The 14824-nt window shown below is 54.2% G+C and overlaps 1 protein-coding gene across 5 annotated transcripts in view; it reads right to left on the bottom strand.

Annotated features, from left to right (window-relative positions):
* The window catches only part of MYRF (myelin regulatory factor), a 64115-nt gene extending 50895 nt beyond the window's left edge, over window positions 1–13220 (bottom strand). For 4 of the 5 annotated variants that reach the window (XM_037401747.1, XM_037401750.1, XM_037401749.1 and 1 more), the window contains exon 1: window positions 12989–13219. In XM_037401747.1, the coding sequence (XP_037257644.1) occupies window positions 12989–13034 (46 nt within the window). In that variant the 5' untranslated portion in view covers window positions 13035–13219. Of the gene's footprint in view, window positions 1–12988 lie in introns of all 5 variants that reach the window. The other variant, XM_037401748.1, reaches the window with a different exon arrangement.
* Window positions 13221–14824: the final 1604 nt, after the last annotated feature.

Raw genomic sequence — 14824 nt, 5'->3', positions numbered from 1 at the left:
AGCAACGCCTCGTCACTAGCAAAGAGTTGGCACTTACGCCTTAGGTCTAGAGCTGAATTTCATGGGACATTCAGCTTTGTGCACCTCCCTGCGCCTGCAAACGCGAAACCGCCTGCAATGGTCGTGCCGAGGCTGGGCACACTGCCGTCACCCTGCGGACCGTTCCTGTCCGTGGGGCCGGAGCTGACCTGGCCGGAGAAGGGCGCTGGGAAGGTCCAGCCAGGCCAGCACTGCTGTCCAAGGTACCGCCGTGCCCACTGCCACTCCCGCATCCCACTCCCGCATCCCGCTCCCACATCCCGCTCCCACACCCTGCTCCTGCACCCCGCTCCCACACCCTGCTCCTGCACCCCGCTCCCGCATCCTGCTCCTGCACCCGGCTCCCGCATCCTGCTCCTGCATCCCGCTCCCACACCCTGCTCCTGCACCCGGCTCCCGCATCCTGCTCCTGCATCCCGCTCCCACACCCTGCTCCTGCACCCTGGCTCCCACATCCTGCTCCTGCATCCCACTCCCGCACCCCGCTCCCACATCCTGCTTCTGCATCCCGCTCCCACACCCCGCTCCTGCATCCCACTCCCACACCCTGCTCCTGCATCCCGCTCCCGCACCCCGCTCCTGCATCCCGCTCCCGCACCCCACTCCTGCAGCCTGCTCCTGCAACCCGCTCCCACATTCTGCTCCTGCATCCCGCATCCCGCTCCCGCACCCCGCTGTCACATCCTGCGCCGGCATGCACCAGGAGGGAGGGCAGAGCCGCTCATTCCCAGAAGGACAGTCCACACTCCTTGAACAACCATGGCAGCCTCCATCAGTTCTTTTCAGTTTTCTTTGCCTGTGCCTACAGTTCTGGTGCCTGAGACATCTCTGCCCACATGGGGCGAAGGAAATTCCCAAGATTACCAGCCGCTTGTTTCTGTGTCGTCGCTTGCGCAGGGGGCTACACAGATACGAGAAAGGGAGCGATGGGTCGTGCCCCAAGATTGTACAAGTCTGTGACACAAAGGGCTGACACAGGCAAAGCAACAGGGAACTGCCTGGATTCATGCCGTAAAACCGTGCTGGAGCCCAGAACTTCTCACACATCTGCAGACGTGCCCACTGTTTTGTCTGAAGAGAAGCCTGCTTAGCCCTACAGAAAAGAGCACGCAGACCTGAAGATCTGCTGGAAGAAGCCAGCAGACCCAGCCTCTGCCTCTGACAGGACAGACAGAAAACTTGCTTTTACAGAGACCTGTACTGAGACCAGCCAGCAGGTCAGACCCATGTGCTAACGGACCTGCACGCTGTGCTGTGGTCACAAACTTCTGTTATTTGTGTCTTTGTTTTCTTAAAACAAAGCTTACTGCAGAAGCAAGTGAATTACTGACAATTTCTGACAACCTGCACTAAGTCTTTTTGACTTCTCCAGTCCCTCAGAGAAGTCCTCAGCCCATACAGACCCTCAGGGCTGAGCCAAGGGCAAAGACTAACCAGTTTCTCCCAGTTCAACAGGACATATTCCTTCCCATAAAAGCCCCAAACCAGAGCCATGGGTTTCTTGGTTGGTTGGTTGGGTTTGGTTGTTGTTGGTTTTTCACAGATGAAACACAAACCCACAACCACATGTGATGAGAAGCCCCACAGTTTCCCTGGCAAAGCTAGGATGCTAACCTCAATCTCATAGATAAATTCTCTGTGGCAGTAAAAAAAAACCCCACCAAACCTGTTATCCCTCCACAGTTTCCAGCTGGAGGCTGCACTGCTGAAAGCTGTTATATGGGTCAGGCTAGAAGATCTGATAGTTCCTTCTAACCTGAAACTCAGTTAAGCACCTTTATGTTAAGAACTTATACTGTCAAAGTAAGGAAAATCAGAAGGCAATTTTATTGAAAGACTTACTGCTGCTGCCTGGGCCTTGTGAAATCAGCAAGCAAGAATAGAGGAGCAGACGGGGATAAGAACGGAGGGGAGATGTGACTTTATCCCTGGCTTGGCTGCCTCTGTGAGTGGGGAGGCTCATCTCCCCGCTCTTCCAACCTTCACCTGAACCAGAAAGACTTCAGGGCACTGTCTGTCTCCCAGTGCCAGTTCAAAGAGGTTTGGAGCTCACCCTGCTGCAACACAACCAGCAATGAGGACTAACACCTTACCAACACGGGCCTGCCCAGCTGCTCATTGGCACAAAGCCTCTGGGTTTACTGAGTGCTATACAGTTTGTGAAACAGCAAAACCACCAACATTTAACATGGTTCTCCTGCACTGACAAAAGCCTTAAACCCACGAATACCACCCTGACCCATTTAAACAACAGGCTGATCAAAGAAGAAACAACTTCTACAAAACTTGAGGTTTTGGAGGTAAAACCAGGGACTTCCACAGGTCTCCTCTGGGCAGTGACAATGCCAGGGAGCAACGTGCGCTCCTACAGCTCATGGCCTTTTCTCTTCTGCTAACGTGGATTGTTCCCTGGCTGAGCAGCCCACATCCAAAACACAAAATGAGGACACATCAGGCCAACTTTCTCCACCTCATTCCTGCTACCTACTTCTCAAAGCTCACTCTCAAGTGTGTTTTGGTTTCCAAAACTGCAGAAAAGAGGGTTTAAAGAAAAAAGCCCAGTAAACGCCACTTCTCTCCTTCAGAGAGCCAACAGCAAGCATCCCAGCCTGCACATTAAACCCTCCTGACAAGGTCTCGCTCTGCAGCAGCAGCGGGAAATATTTGTGGTGCCTGGTATCAGCTTCACTACACATGACAGCTTACTGTCACTGGCATCCTTCACATCTCTTCCAAAGCCAGACTTGGCCCAATTACATGATCACCTACAAATTTGTGCCTTGACTCAATTAAGAAAGCCGTGCTGAAAATTCATGACAAAAATTCTATAAAAATCTCTATTGGTGATCATCCATGATCTGTTGCACCCACAGCTGCCTCCTGGGTGTAACAGAGCCACAGCACCTGTGTCTAAAAGCAGAGGAGTAGGAAAGGTCCCTGCCCTGATGTTCCACAAGACCATCCTGTTGGACTGGGTTAACTTTTGACCAGTTCCTCTTGCCCAGCCCAGGCAAAACCTCTAGCACCCAAACTTCTCATTCTGGGCTCTGCAGCTTGTCCCCAGCCTGCAGGTCCCCACATGGCTGTTTCCCCTCAACACCAATGAGATGAGTTTTGCAATATTATTTGTCACTCCTCTCCCTTCACTACACGTTCCACCATGCTGCATGTGAAAACTCATCACCACCCACTTCTCCATCCCAACACCTTTCCAAAGACAGAATTAAAACAGACAGGAGGGAGGAGAGACGGGCAGAAGCCCTCCTACTCCTCCCTGCCCAGAGCTTCTCATTGATCTCAGATTTTGATTTGGATGGGACCTCATCAGGGAAAAGACCGTTTCTGTCCTTATACTGAGTGGAGCATTGATTATATTATCAGCAAGCAGCCACCTGTGAAATGGCTTGATGGCCCTTATAATGCACAGTTTTTAAGCTTTTCCTTTACTTAAGCAGGTGTTTCATTTCCAATAAAGTCAAAGCACACCCTTTAGTGCCTTAAGGAATCAATGTCCATAACCATTGCTTGTCATAACAGAAAAGATAAGCCAAGATCAAGCGGGCTGATAAGTTGTTTGGTTTCCTGTTTATCGAGATATCTAGCAGTCAGATGTTGTCAGCACATGGGATTAAAAGTCGTAAATGATAACTGTTGATTAATAAGTATCACCAGACACAAACAAAGTGAATCATCCTATTCCAAATTAAGTTGAATGTATTATTTATACTCTGCCCGCTTCTCAAGGCTGTGAGCAGGAGCGCCCTGGCATGCTCTGGGGTCCCTCGCCACCAAAGCAGACAGCCAGCTTGCAGGAATTGGGCCACCAACTCTTTCAGAAACCCTGCCTGTGTCTTCATAAATCTTCTCCCACGCCCACCCCCACGCCTTCTGCAGGGCCTCCTCCCCACCAGTTACCATCTTCTTCTCCTTGGGTAAGAAAACCAGATCAGTTTGGCACTCTGAGCCTCCCAAGATAACATGCTGCCACAGCATGGGGGTGATGGCAAAAGACTGTACAGGAAAAAAAAAATCAGCCCCAGAAAATATTGCTTTAATTGCTCTTTTTAAAAATGCAGAGATCTCATCAGAGCTAGACCGCGGCTGTTGGCATTGCACGTGCCTATCAGCTCCTTATTCACTTCTGGTCCCATCCCACGCTGCTTCAGCTAGCCTGCTCAGTCTCTGCTCACACTGCACGCTGCTCTGCAGGCACAGCCCCCCTTTTTTTGCTCTTGCTGATGCAGTTTGCAAGTACTTAGGGCATAATTCAGTACATCTCCTTTAATACACTACAAAAAAATAATGAGAGCAGCCAAAGAAGAGTGGATAGAGCAAAAGGGATGAGGGATGTGGAGGGGGGAAAGTGAGGAAAAAAAAGAAATGCAGGATAAACCAGAGAGGCTAAGAAAAGTTTAACTGCTGCAGAGACTGATGCCAGCTTTCCTATGGCCAGGCTGGTCTGTCACAGCAACTGGGATGTGAAAGAAGCATCGATACTGTGCTGCAGCAGAGGAAAGGACTCCTGCCTCCGCCTGCAGCCCTGCACACCGGCCCTACCCCTGGAGATGTCACGGGATTACGATCACAGCTGCCTGGCACTCCCAAGACTGCTCCCCCTGGCCCACCCTGGCCTCTACCCTCAAATCCTGGATCTGAGCACACCAAGGCTGTTTAAAACTCCAGCCTTGACCTTTCCAACCAACTCTCCGCCCCACCACCCCACAAGCCAGCAAAATCAGCAACTGGTTGCTCTCATTCCACAACAAACCCAGCATCTCCGCTTTGCAGCCGGGGCTGGCCGCTCTCACCAGCCCCGCCGCCTGGCTCCCACATCTCCCTTTCACCATTTTGAGGAACTGCACCAAAACAGACAAAGTTCAATGAGATAAGTGATGGACCCTGAGTATCATGGTACATTTTCCCTCGGGACGGACGCCTTTCATTCAAACGTGCCTTGAACACGCTCCAGGGTGTGCTGCAAGACAGCAAGGAGCAGAAGGTCCTGGGCTGACCAGCCCACCCACCTCCACCAGACCAGGCAGGAGATGTCCTCTGTCCCTGTTGTGCAGGACAAACGGTGCCAACAGGAGAAGGAAGGTCTGGAGGATAAACAAGGGCATGCCAAGGTGTGCTAGTCAGTGGGAATAAGAGGGTATACCCATGAAACCATAAGTGGGAGCCAAAGGATAGCCAAGTGTAGTGTCCAATGCAATCCACCCTCTGCTTCTAAGGGCCCCTCTTCCCTACACGGCAGCAGTACCCCCCTTGGACTCTGCACCTCCCCTGCTGATCGGACACAGTCTCATCCCTCCCTGTCCATCCCTGTTCTGGTGTCTGCCTTGAAAGCACCAAGGAGGCCACAGTGTGGGTTGTCTCTCCTGAGTGATGCTGCCCCATGAGCTGGTGCACAGCAGGAGCACCCGGCAAGCACCAGCTCGGGCCCAAAAGCCACAAGCCTATTCCTGTTTTGTGTCTCCAGTCACAGCTGCTCCTCTGTCCTCTGGCAACACACATGTTGGTTAATCATTCCTCATACACATTTAGCTTACTGGGATTCTTATCAGGCAGTGCAAAGTCCAAGTCCAGTCAGCAACACTACTGGGAAGAGGCAAGGGGGTTACCTGGCAAGCTCTGCAAAGCTCTGCCAGAGCAACGCCAGCCCCGGGCAGGGAAATCCCCAGGCAGGGATACACTGGAGGGATGCCAGGCCATGGTCGAGGACCCTGTCTGGGCAGCACGGAGGAAGGGCAGGCACCTGCAGCACTGCTGTGGGCCAGGGGTTCGTTGGCCACAGCCTGGCACCCTCCTAGCACAGCTCACAGCTCCAGATCACGCAGGTCTTGTCCCAGCAGGAGGAATCCACAAGGCTCCTAAACAGAAGAGGGCAAGTACAGCAGGTCCCTATCTCCCTTCTTTGAAAGGCCTCTCCTGCTTTTATTTCTCACTAAGTGACCACAGGCAGAGAGCAGCAGCAGGGCATAAACCAGGGTGACAGCAGAAAGCAAAAAGGCCACCGCTGAACCATGACAGGAGGCAGAAAGCCCATGGGGAGAGCGGCTTCCCTATGCACCGCTCTGGTGGGGTTGCACTTCTCCAGGTGATGCCCAGGTCTCTCCAGGCTAACTGTGCACCAAAGCCATTTTTCTCTGCGTTTCTTGCCGCCAGTGAATGACAGCTGGGATGTCTCTGGTCCTAGAAGGCCAGCCCTAGCCAATGCTTTGCTCTAGTAGAAAAGGGTGAGGGAGCGGAGGGAAACCCTGCCTATTCAGCATCCCAGTAAGGCTCCTTCTTGACGGGCATCTCTTCCCCACATCCTTGCATGCAGCACAACCCCAGCCCAGGGAGCAGCGTGGGTCAGCTGGATCTCTGAGTCACCAGCATGCCCACTTCCATCGGCCCGCTCACACCTCCAGCACGACTCCCTTCTCATCTGCTCTTCCCAAACCCCTCCTGGTCCGCATCCAGGTGTCACTCCCGGGACGCCAACCTGTGGAAGATACATTAACCAGAACACGGGCAAAGTACCTCTCCCCGTCCCGACGGAGCCCCTGCGGGCGGGCGCTCACGTTGCTCTTTCTGAATCACAACCCGCTCTTTATCAGATGCCTGAAGGGATCCACCCTCCTGTGAACAGCGCTCTGGCCTTACTCCATCTGGATGTCTCCTGGCCTTTTCCCACCCAGGAAAAAGGAGTTTTGGGGAAACTGGGGAGAGAGGGCAGACCCCAAAGAAATACCAGCATGGTCACAAGACCTTGCTGGAAGTGGCAGACTGTTTTGCACTAGCGTTGCCCTGAGAAGCAGACGAGGACAAGCGCTTTGGCTGAAGGTTCTGGGAAGCTCCTCCTGTTGGTCCGGCTGGGATGGAGATGCCAGCTTCCCCCTGTGCCCAGGAAAGCCCCTGGGCCACAGCCAAGCAATGCAGACCACTGGTTGATGAGCTCAAGGGAACGTTTTTCTCTTTTCCATCCTCTGCCTAGGCCCTAGGATGGAGCTGGGCTCACCAGCAGCCTCATGTTACCTGCTCTTGCTGAGGGCATGTGCTGACCAGAGGCAGACCCCGAGCCGGGTGGGCAGGGGAAGCTCGAAACGGAGGGCAGAGAGAGGAGGATCAGAAGGCAATCACACTGGAGAGAGATGGAGAGGCAGAGGGGAAAGCAAGCTGAGCTGTGGAAGGGTTGGGGGATCTGTGCTGTTACCTGCTCGGATCCAGCGCATCCTGAGCATGGTGAGAGCAGATGTCAAGCTCCCGCTGCGTCCCTGCTCTCTCCCTCTGTCATTATGCTGCCTAGCTCAGCTGGTCGAGGTCCCAGGGCTGCTGCCTGCTGGTTTTTCTATTCCCTCAGGGAAGAGTGGGAGGGCCGGGGAGGAAGCTGGGAGGCTGCTGCTACACTCTGGGATTTGGGTCTGTGAGGGGATTACCAGGAGGGATGGTCATGTGTTTGTGCTGTACCAGGTTCCCCAGGACCATTCTGTCACGGGCTAACTCCGTTCAGCAAAGCGCTCCACATAAAGCCTCTTACCTTCCCCACTGCGCCAGCCAGGCCGCGGAGAGACTGTCACACTGCAAAGCCACTGCATCCCCAAGCCCGCTCCTCCCGAGAGTCGGGTCTAGGCACAAAGGACCCACAGCGACATGCAGCAAAGATCACGTTGTGCTTTTCGCACAGAGCCCACGATTCTCCACAGCTTTTTCCCAATGCTTTCCCTCTGCCTTTGCGCTGGCCACATCAAACAGCTCCCCACCAGCGGTGCGGGAAAGCCTCTCTCCAGCACAGCATCAGAGCCTGAAGATGCATTTGGGGCACGCGGAGGCTAAGGGCCAGGCAGCCACCAAACAGGCAGAGGGTGAACAGTGAGCATGAAACCCAGCTCCCCTAAAAGCCCTTCTTTCACAGAATGCTAAGAAACTAAATGCTCCCATCTGCTGTGGTTGCATTGCTACATCAAGTCCAGGCACCCAAAACCATATGCAGGGTCAGCTGCCCTGGTTTGTGTGCACAGCTTCTGCTGGCCGCGCCGCACCACCACGGACCACAGCCTCTGCTCTAGAGGTCCCGGCTCTGCTGTCCTCCTTCCCTTTCTGTTCCCAGCATTTGCAGCCTCAAGAAACCAGCAGCCTCCCTCCTGCATCCCTAAGCAGCCAGGAAGACTCCAAAGCAGTCCCCTGTTACTCTGTGATTCTCTTCCACTACCCCCAACCTGCTGCCTGGCAGAAACTGAAGGTGCCCCCGTGGGTCAGCGGACCCCCAGCGAGCTGTAACTCACAGGCTGGGTCACCAGCACTGCTGGCAGCCAGAGCCCTTCCAGCTCAGGGACACTTCATGAGGTGCTGGCCAGCTCTGAAGAGAAACCATCATTCCTCTTCCTTTAAGCTCACGGCTTCACTCATTTACATCAGTGAAAGTTTCACCAGCGAAGTCCTTCTCCACCCATTCCTGTCCACCACCAAATCCTCCTGCAGACACACAGCAGAGACCCGACCCATACGACACAGCATGGTGGACAAGGTGCAAACCCAGGAGTCCTGGATTCAGGTCTCTGCCTCAGCCTCGTCATTTTCCATTTCTTCATCCAAGGAAAATGGGGCAACGGCCCAGACCTCTCCTTGCAGGGCTGCAAGGCAGCATTTCCTACCCACATACACAAAGTGCTCCACAACACATAACAAAGATCACTGAGAAAGCAACCCATACCCACTAACACCCAAACAGATACACTCCTACGGGCAAAAACATTCACTAATACAAACACGTTTGCTGCCTTGCCGATAAAGCTCCCAGTGGTCATTTGCTCCCTCCCAGCTCAGAGGCTGCTGCAGCCCCTCCAGCAGCACGCACCCACCGGCAGCCCCCACGCATGCACACACGGCTGCTCAGCAAACACACGCTTCTGAGTGCTGCTGCATGAAAAACTGGAAAGAGTTGCTTCGTTTCACAGGACTTGCATGCCCTCAGTGAAATCTGGTCCCTTCTGTTTAACCAACACCTGTCTTTCCCAACCCAAAATCCTCCAAACTTTTAGTGTTCGCTATTCTTTGTCCATTTCTTGCCCTAACGCCATTCAGCCATCTGCCGAACCACCCACTCCCCTGCCCCCCAAGCCCTGCTCTGCACATCTTTCCCGATATACATTCTTTAACAACCTCTTATCTCATAAATTAGCCGAGAGAGAGAGAGGGATCCCAAATAGCTGAGCTCTGTCGTAACTGTTTCCCTTACGCGAGTGGTAGGCAGGGAGGAAGGTAAGGTTTCTAGCAGGATGCCAGCCAAGGGTCAGACGCTTTCAACTCCCTACTTTTCCTTTGATACAAAATACAAATGCTCTGGGTAAACACTCCCAATACTATGGAAAGACCAAACTGAGCTCCTTTACCTCCAGTGCCAGAACCCGCAGCATCCCACGCTCTCTGCCTGTGAGCTGTCCCAGCTGCCTGCCCAAGCTCTCCTCAGCTGGATGGTCCTGGGCACCACCACACAGGTTTACCAGCTGTGCTAACGCAAACCAGGACAGTGACAATCCCCGTAACATGGGACAGGCCCGCCCTGAGGATGCTCAGAGGCCATGCTGCCAGCCAGACCCGCGTTCACAGCATCTGCATCCCAAGGGGATGTGAAGTTAAGCCCGACCCATCTCTTTCCTATAGACTCAGTATGTTTTCCCCTGGCCCCTTCCCAAACATCAGGGCACAGCCCTGGACTTTTCACATCATTCTCCCACTTCTCCGTCCTTGCATGTCTCAGACCTCATCCTCACAGAGCAGACAACTCCATTCCAGGGAAACAAGATTACCCTGCCCAAGCAGATACTGGGAGCCATCTTGACAAAAATAAAAGCCCATCTCTTGCAGCTGAGAAAACCAGAGGCAGGCAACCGGCCCTCAGTGCTCAGGAGCACCCGCTCCCCCAGACAAGCCTTGCTCTGCAGACAGGACCTGCCGTACTGTCGCTGGAGCCAGCCAAACGCCAGGACTCAGCATTAGTACAGACACCAACTCTCTTCCACACCTCAGGCAGCACAGCCCCCACTCCCCAAAAGTCTGCAAGAAGAGACCAGTTAATCCTTGTCTGACACTTTGAAATACCGAGTGCTACACAAGCCCTAAAGGATTACTCTTAAATGTGGTGGGATTGCTTATAGCAGGCTCAGATCCTGTGCAAATCAGAGACAGGCAAAGGAAAGGGAATTCCCAAATTATTTCAGGGTTTTCAGTGCACAGGAAGAAATCCCTTTAGTGTAAAATCTCCACTTGGTGAGAAGATGATTTGTGAGAAGAAAAAAATATTTCGCTGTAAGAAAAAAAATATGATTTGAACACATGTTCCCTCCAGGAAGGGAATCAGCAGACACCTCTTAAAGAAACGATGGGAGCAAGGAATCAGTTCTACTAATGAATTTATTCCTGCAAATTAATAAACTCTAACAGATCTATTGTTCACCACTCTATTACACATACAGAAACCATTAATTCTTCAGGACAGCAAGATTCCAAGGCAAATCTGGCTCTGTGGCTGCAAAGCTAGCAGTTTAAGGCACAGACTGACCTTCACTTCCAAATAACAGAGGATCAGTTTGGCCACATACTCCTTCAGAGCACCACGATTACAACGTGCAAAAAAGGAAAGTACTTTGTTTCTTCACTCACTGCCTAAACTGAACCGAGCAGCAACCCTTCATAATAAAACTTTCTCCTCTTCCCCTCTCACCCTCAAACACTGTGTTGTAACAGATGCTCTTTAACAACACCGCCAAAGGGATCTAGCTGCTCAAACAAAATAAACAGCCATGTTGGGCTCCACAAAAAAAATTAAGCTCAGAGAAGTTCTAAAAATAAAAGTAAGCAGAGGCTAAGAAATATCCTTCAGCCCCAGTTTCCTTCACTCTCGGTTTTTACAGGGACCAGATGGCTTTAATTCAAAAAAGAAAAAGAGAGAGAAAGGAGGAGAGAGACAAAAAGAAAAAAAAAAAAAACAAACAAAAAACAAAGATAAAAGGATGCAAAAAGGAAAAAGAAAAAAAGAAAAAGAGAGAAAGAATCCCAGAATGATGGAGATGGGCAGGGACCTCCTGAGGGCACCTTGCCCTATTCCCTGCTCAAGCAGGATCACCCAAATGAGAGAATGAGACAGACAGACAAAGAAAGAAACTTTCCACCCTATAAAAAGATGCTGTGGGTGAGAGAGAGAAATGCCACTTCCACAAACGAAAAGAAGAGCCGGACAGCTGAAGTCTAATGCCTGTAAGCAACACCGGGGTGCTGAGCAAGGGCTGTGCAGGCTGCCGGGGAGGTGCTTGATGCTCAGAGGAGGGGGGGGGGGGGGGGGGGGGGGCAAGATTTAGGAAATTGGTCCAAGTGAAACCCTAAACACAAAACAAGCCCCCTCAAGGCTGAAGAGAACACAGGCTGGGAGCACACGATAAGAGCCCGCATGGCGAGGCTTCCCATCCCTGCTAATCCTGTTGCTCCTGGGAATCCAGAACCACGGCTGGAACAAACGGGATGCTTTTTTTCCTTTGAAGAAGAGATGCATCACTGAGGCACCACAGGGATGCCAGAGGAGAGGAAAGTGAGAAGTACACAGCTTGAGCCCCTGTTCACTCCTGAGAGCATCTTCTGTTTGTGGTGCATCTTTGCATTCCTCCCCAGGTTAAGTCCTTCCAGCAGCCAAAGGAACAGGAGGGGCGCAGTCCTCCCACCCCAACTGCCCCAGGCGACACCAAGTGAGCAGCTCAGCGGAGCAGACAGCACACTGTCCCATCCCACCGTTCCATCCCACCGCAGGCGAAGCACAGCATGAGGACTCCAGAGGGGATCCAGGCTCCAGAGCTGACCCATGCACACAGCCTGCTCTCCATGGACCGGGGTCCCCGACCCCAGCTCCGCCACTGGCAACAGGACCTGCTAACGCAACGGAGCCTTGCTAGGATGGGCGCACTGTTCCCCTCGACCAGTGCATCTGTGTGCCAGGGGCTCACAGCAAGGTGGCACAGCCCGTGCAGCCAGAACCTCCACCTGGCAAACGGCCCACCAGAGAACAAGGGGCATGTGGTGCGGGGCACAGCCCCACAAAGAGAGAAACAAAGACAAGTGAAAGAGAGAAGCAACAATACCTTCAACAAGGAAGAGCAAAGTGTACCAACAAAGCCAGACCGGGGAGAAGAAACACTGAGCCGAGGGAGGAACAGCAAAGGGCGTTGGAGTCCCAACGCCTCCCCAGCCACACAGTTCAGCCCTACCAACCCCTCAGCTGCCATGAGCAACTGTGTTCCACCCCTGCTTGACAGAGAGGCCAAATTCTCCTTACAATCACTTTTCCACCACTGGGTTTCAGTAAAAGCTGCCTTTGGTTTGCACCGATGGGAAGGAGACTCTGATCCACGGACACGTGGTGCCCAAAGGGGTCCGGGCTCTGGCTGGACAGTGCCGGCCTACAGATGAAGAGCTGGTGTGGGGTCCCCTGCTGGACACACCACCGTGGGATCAGCTGTCTTCGTGACCAAAGAGGGGCGATTTCCCCAGCAAAGCCCAGAGCGGTGACCCTGCTTCAACACGCTGCGCCCAGCGGCCACAGCTCCGGGGGCAGGCAGGGGGGCTGCCGGTCCTGAGGCCAGCAGGGAGGGTGGCCGGGGGCTTGGCCCCACGGCGACGCCTGCAACCCATATGCCAGAGCCACCGTCAGGACCCTGGTGCCTGCTCCGAGGACGGGCGAGGGCCACGGCAAGGTCCTGGCCGGGGTGCCCGCACCGTACCATAGGATGCAACACGCTCGCAGCCCTGCTTAAACCTCCAGCTCGGACCCCACGCCGGAGGATGCGCGCTGGCGTCCTGCCCAGGCGTGGGGACCTGGGGTCACTCCGGTGCCGGACGAGGCGGTTGCTGTCCCCAGGGGCCACCAGGAGCCCGGCCGGGCTGTGGCCGAAGGGCTGCGGCTCAGCGGGCACCTTCTTACCTTCAAAGAAGCGCTGCAGAGCCTCCGTCTCGTCCACCACCTCCATAGCTGGGCCATGCACCGGGCGGCCGGGCTAGTCTCCGCGCCCGCAGCGGGGCATGCCCCCGGGCCGCTCCGGGGGCCGCTCCGCAGGTGAAGCCCCGGTGCCGCCCTCAGCGCCCCGCGCCGCCCCGGCGGGGTCCCGGAGCCGGTGCCGGCACCGAGCGCGGCCGCCCGCTGCCCATCGGCCTCCGCCGCGCACCGCCCAGCGCTGCCCAACTCGGGCTGCCGCGGCCGCGCTCCTCCCTCCCGCCCTCCCCGCCTCCGGTGCCCCGGCCCGCTGCTGCTGCTGCTCCTCCTCCTCCCCCCCCTCCTCCCGCCACGGGCAGCGCGCGCCCCCGCCGGCAGGGAGAGCCCGCCCGGTACCCGGGGCTCCCCCAGCACCCGCCCGCCCGGGGGTCGTCCCCCCGCCACCCAGCTTCCTCCAACAGCCTGAAGCCCCAGCGCAACCCACTTGGGATCGACCCCCCCCCCCAGCCTCAAATCCCCCAAAATAAAATTAAAACGTCCTTCCAGTGCGGGGGCTGCGGGAAGGGACAGTTGTGTTTTCTTCCCCAGATGTGGCCACAATCAATAATAATGCCTCAAATAATAATAAAAAAAAATAACAGTACAGTAGCTAAATGAAGTTACAGTTATCTGACCACAGTTAACCAAACGCAGAGCCCCTGCCAGGCAGAGACTGTGGGACTATTCTCTTCTGGGCAGATAAAGCGCACAATGAGGTTTTGTCCATCCCCACAAACCAATTCAGAAGGGCAGATTCTCTTATATATATAAATATATTTTTCTTGCTCACACAGCTGTGCAGTGACCAATTCTTCTCTGGGGAGGGGAGCGGGGAGGGGAGGGGGCCTGAGGTTTGGGGATAGTAATAGGTCTATTATTTCGGGGATGGAGAGAAAGAGCTCAACAGCCCTTTTTTCTTCTCTCTCTCCCTCTCTCTTTCCATTAAGACAATTGTTATTCTCTGTTACCCCACGCCCCTTGTCCCTGCACACACGCTCACCTCCCCCATCTTCAGGCACAAGCTGCATGGGAAGGAAGCAAAAATGTATTTTTGCCCGGGAGCCTGAGTGCTGGCCCAGACCTAAGTCTGGTCGGTGCCAGGTTGGATGTCAGGCCGTGCTAGGTTAGACCCCAAAACAAAATGCTCCCAGCTAAAGATTCAACCCCTGACCCTCAGGCCCCCGTCCTCCCGGCAGCATGCTGTCTGTCCTCAGCAAGAGCCCCCTGCGTGAAGATGTCAGGAGCAGACCTCCCAGTGGGAACTCAGCCCTGTACACCCATGCTTCACTTCAGAATGCAGCAGAAGACACCCAGAGCCACATGCAGGACCTGGGCATCCAGCTCTGTGCTAGCGGCACACTGGAAAGCCTCCCACTTTGAGTCTCTGCTCACTCCCAGCCAGGTCTTGCTTCCAGAACCTCCCCTGCGCTCCCTGACGGGTCACTGCCACGTTGCTCTCCCCTAAGCTTTATTCCTGTGCCATCAGGCCTGCAGTGCATCACCTAAACATCTCTGAGACAGCTAATAAATCACAGGAGTGACAGGAGGGAGCTGAAGCTTCAGCCGCTCGGGCAAAATAAAACAACAAGGGAAGGCCAAGGCTATTCTGGGTCACTTCACCAGTGACTGTCAAAGCCAGCAAAAGGACCTGTAAACAGGCCAAGCTGGCAGAAGAACAAGTTCCTGCCCATTAAGGCATTGGACCCTAAAGCTGAGTCCAAAGATGATCAAAAGATTTGAAAGGCAAATGATCCTAAGACCGACCCGCCTTGGATTTGTCACCCTATG

This window comes from Falco rusticolus, chromosome 10 (genome assembly GCF_015220075.1).
Source record: "Falco rusticolus isolate bFalRus1 chromosome 10, bFalRus1.pri, whole genome shotgun sequence".
Lineage (NCBI taxonomy): Eukaryota > Metazoa > Chordata > Aves > Falconiformes > Falconidae > Falco > Falco rusticolus.
This window is presented reverse-complemented; position numbering and strand designations above follow the sequence as displayed.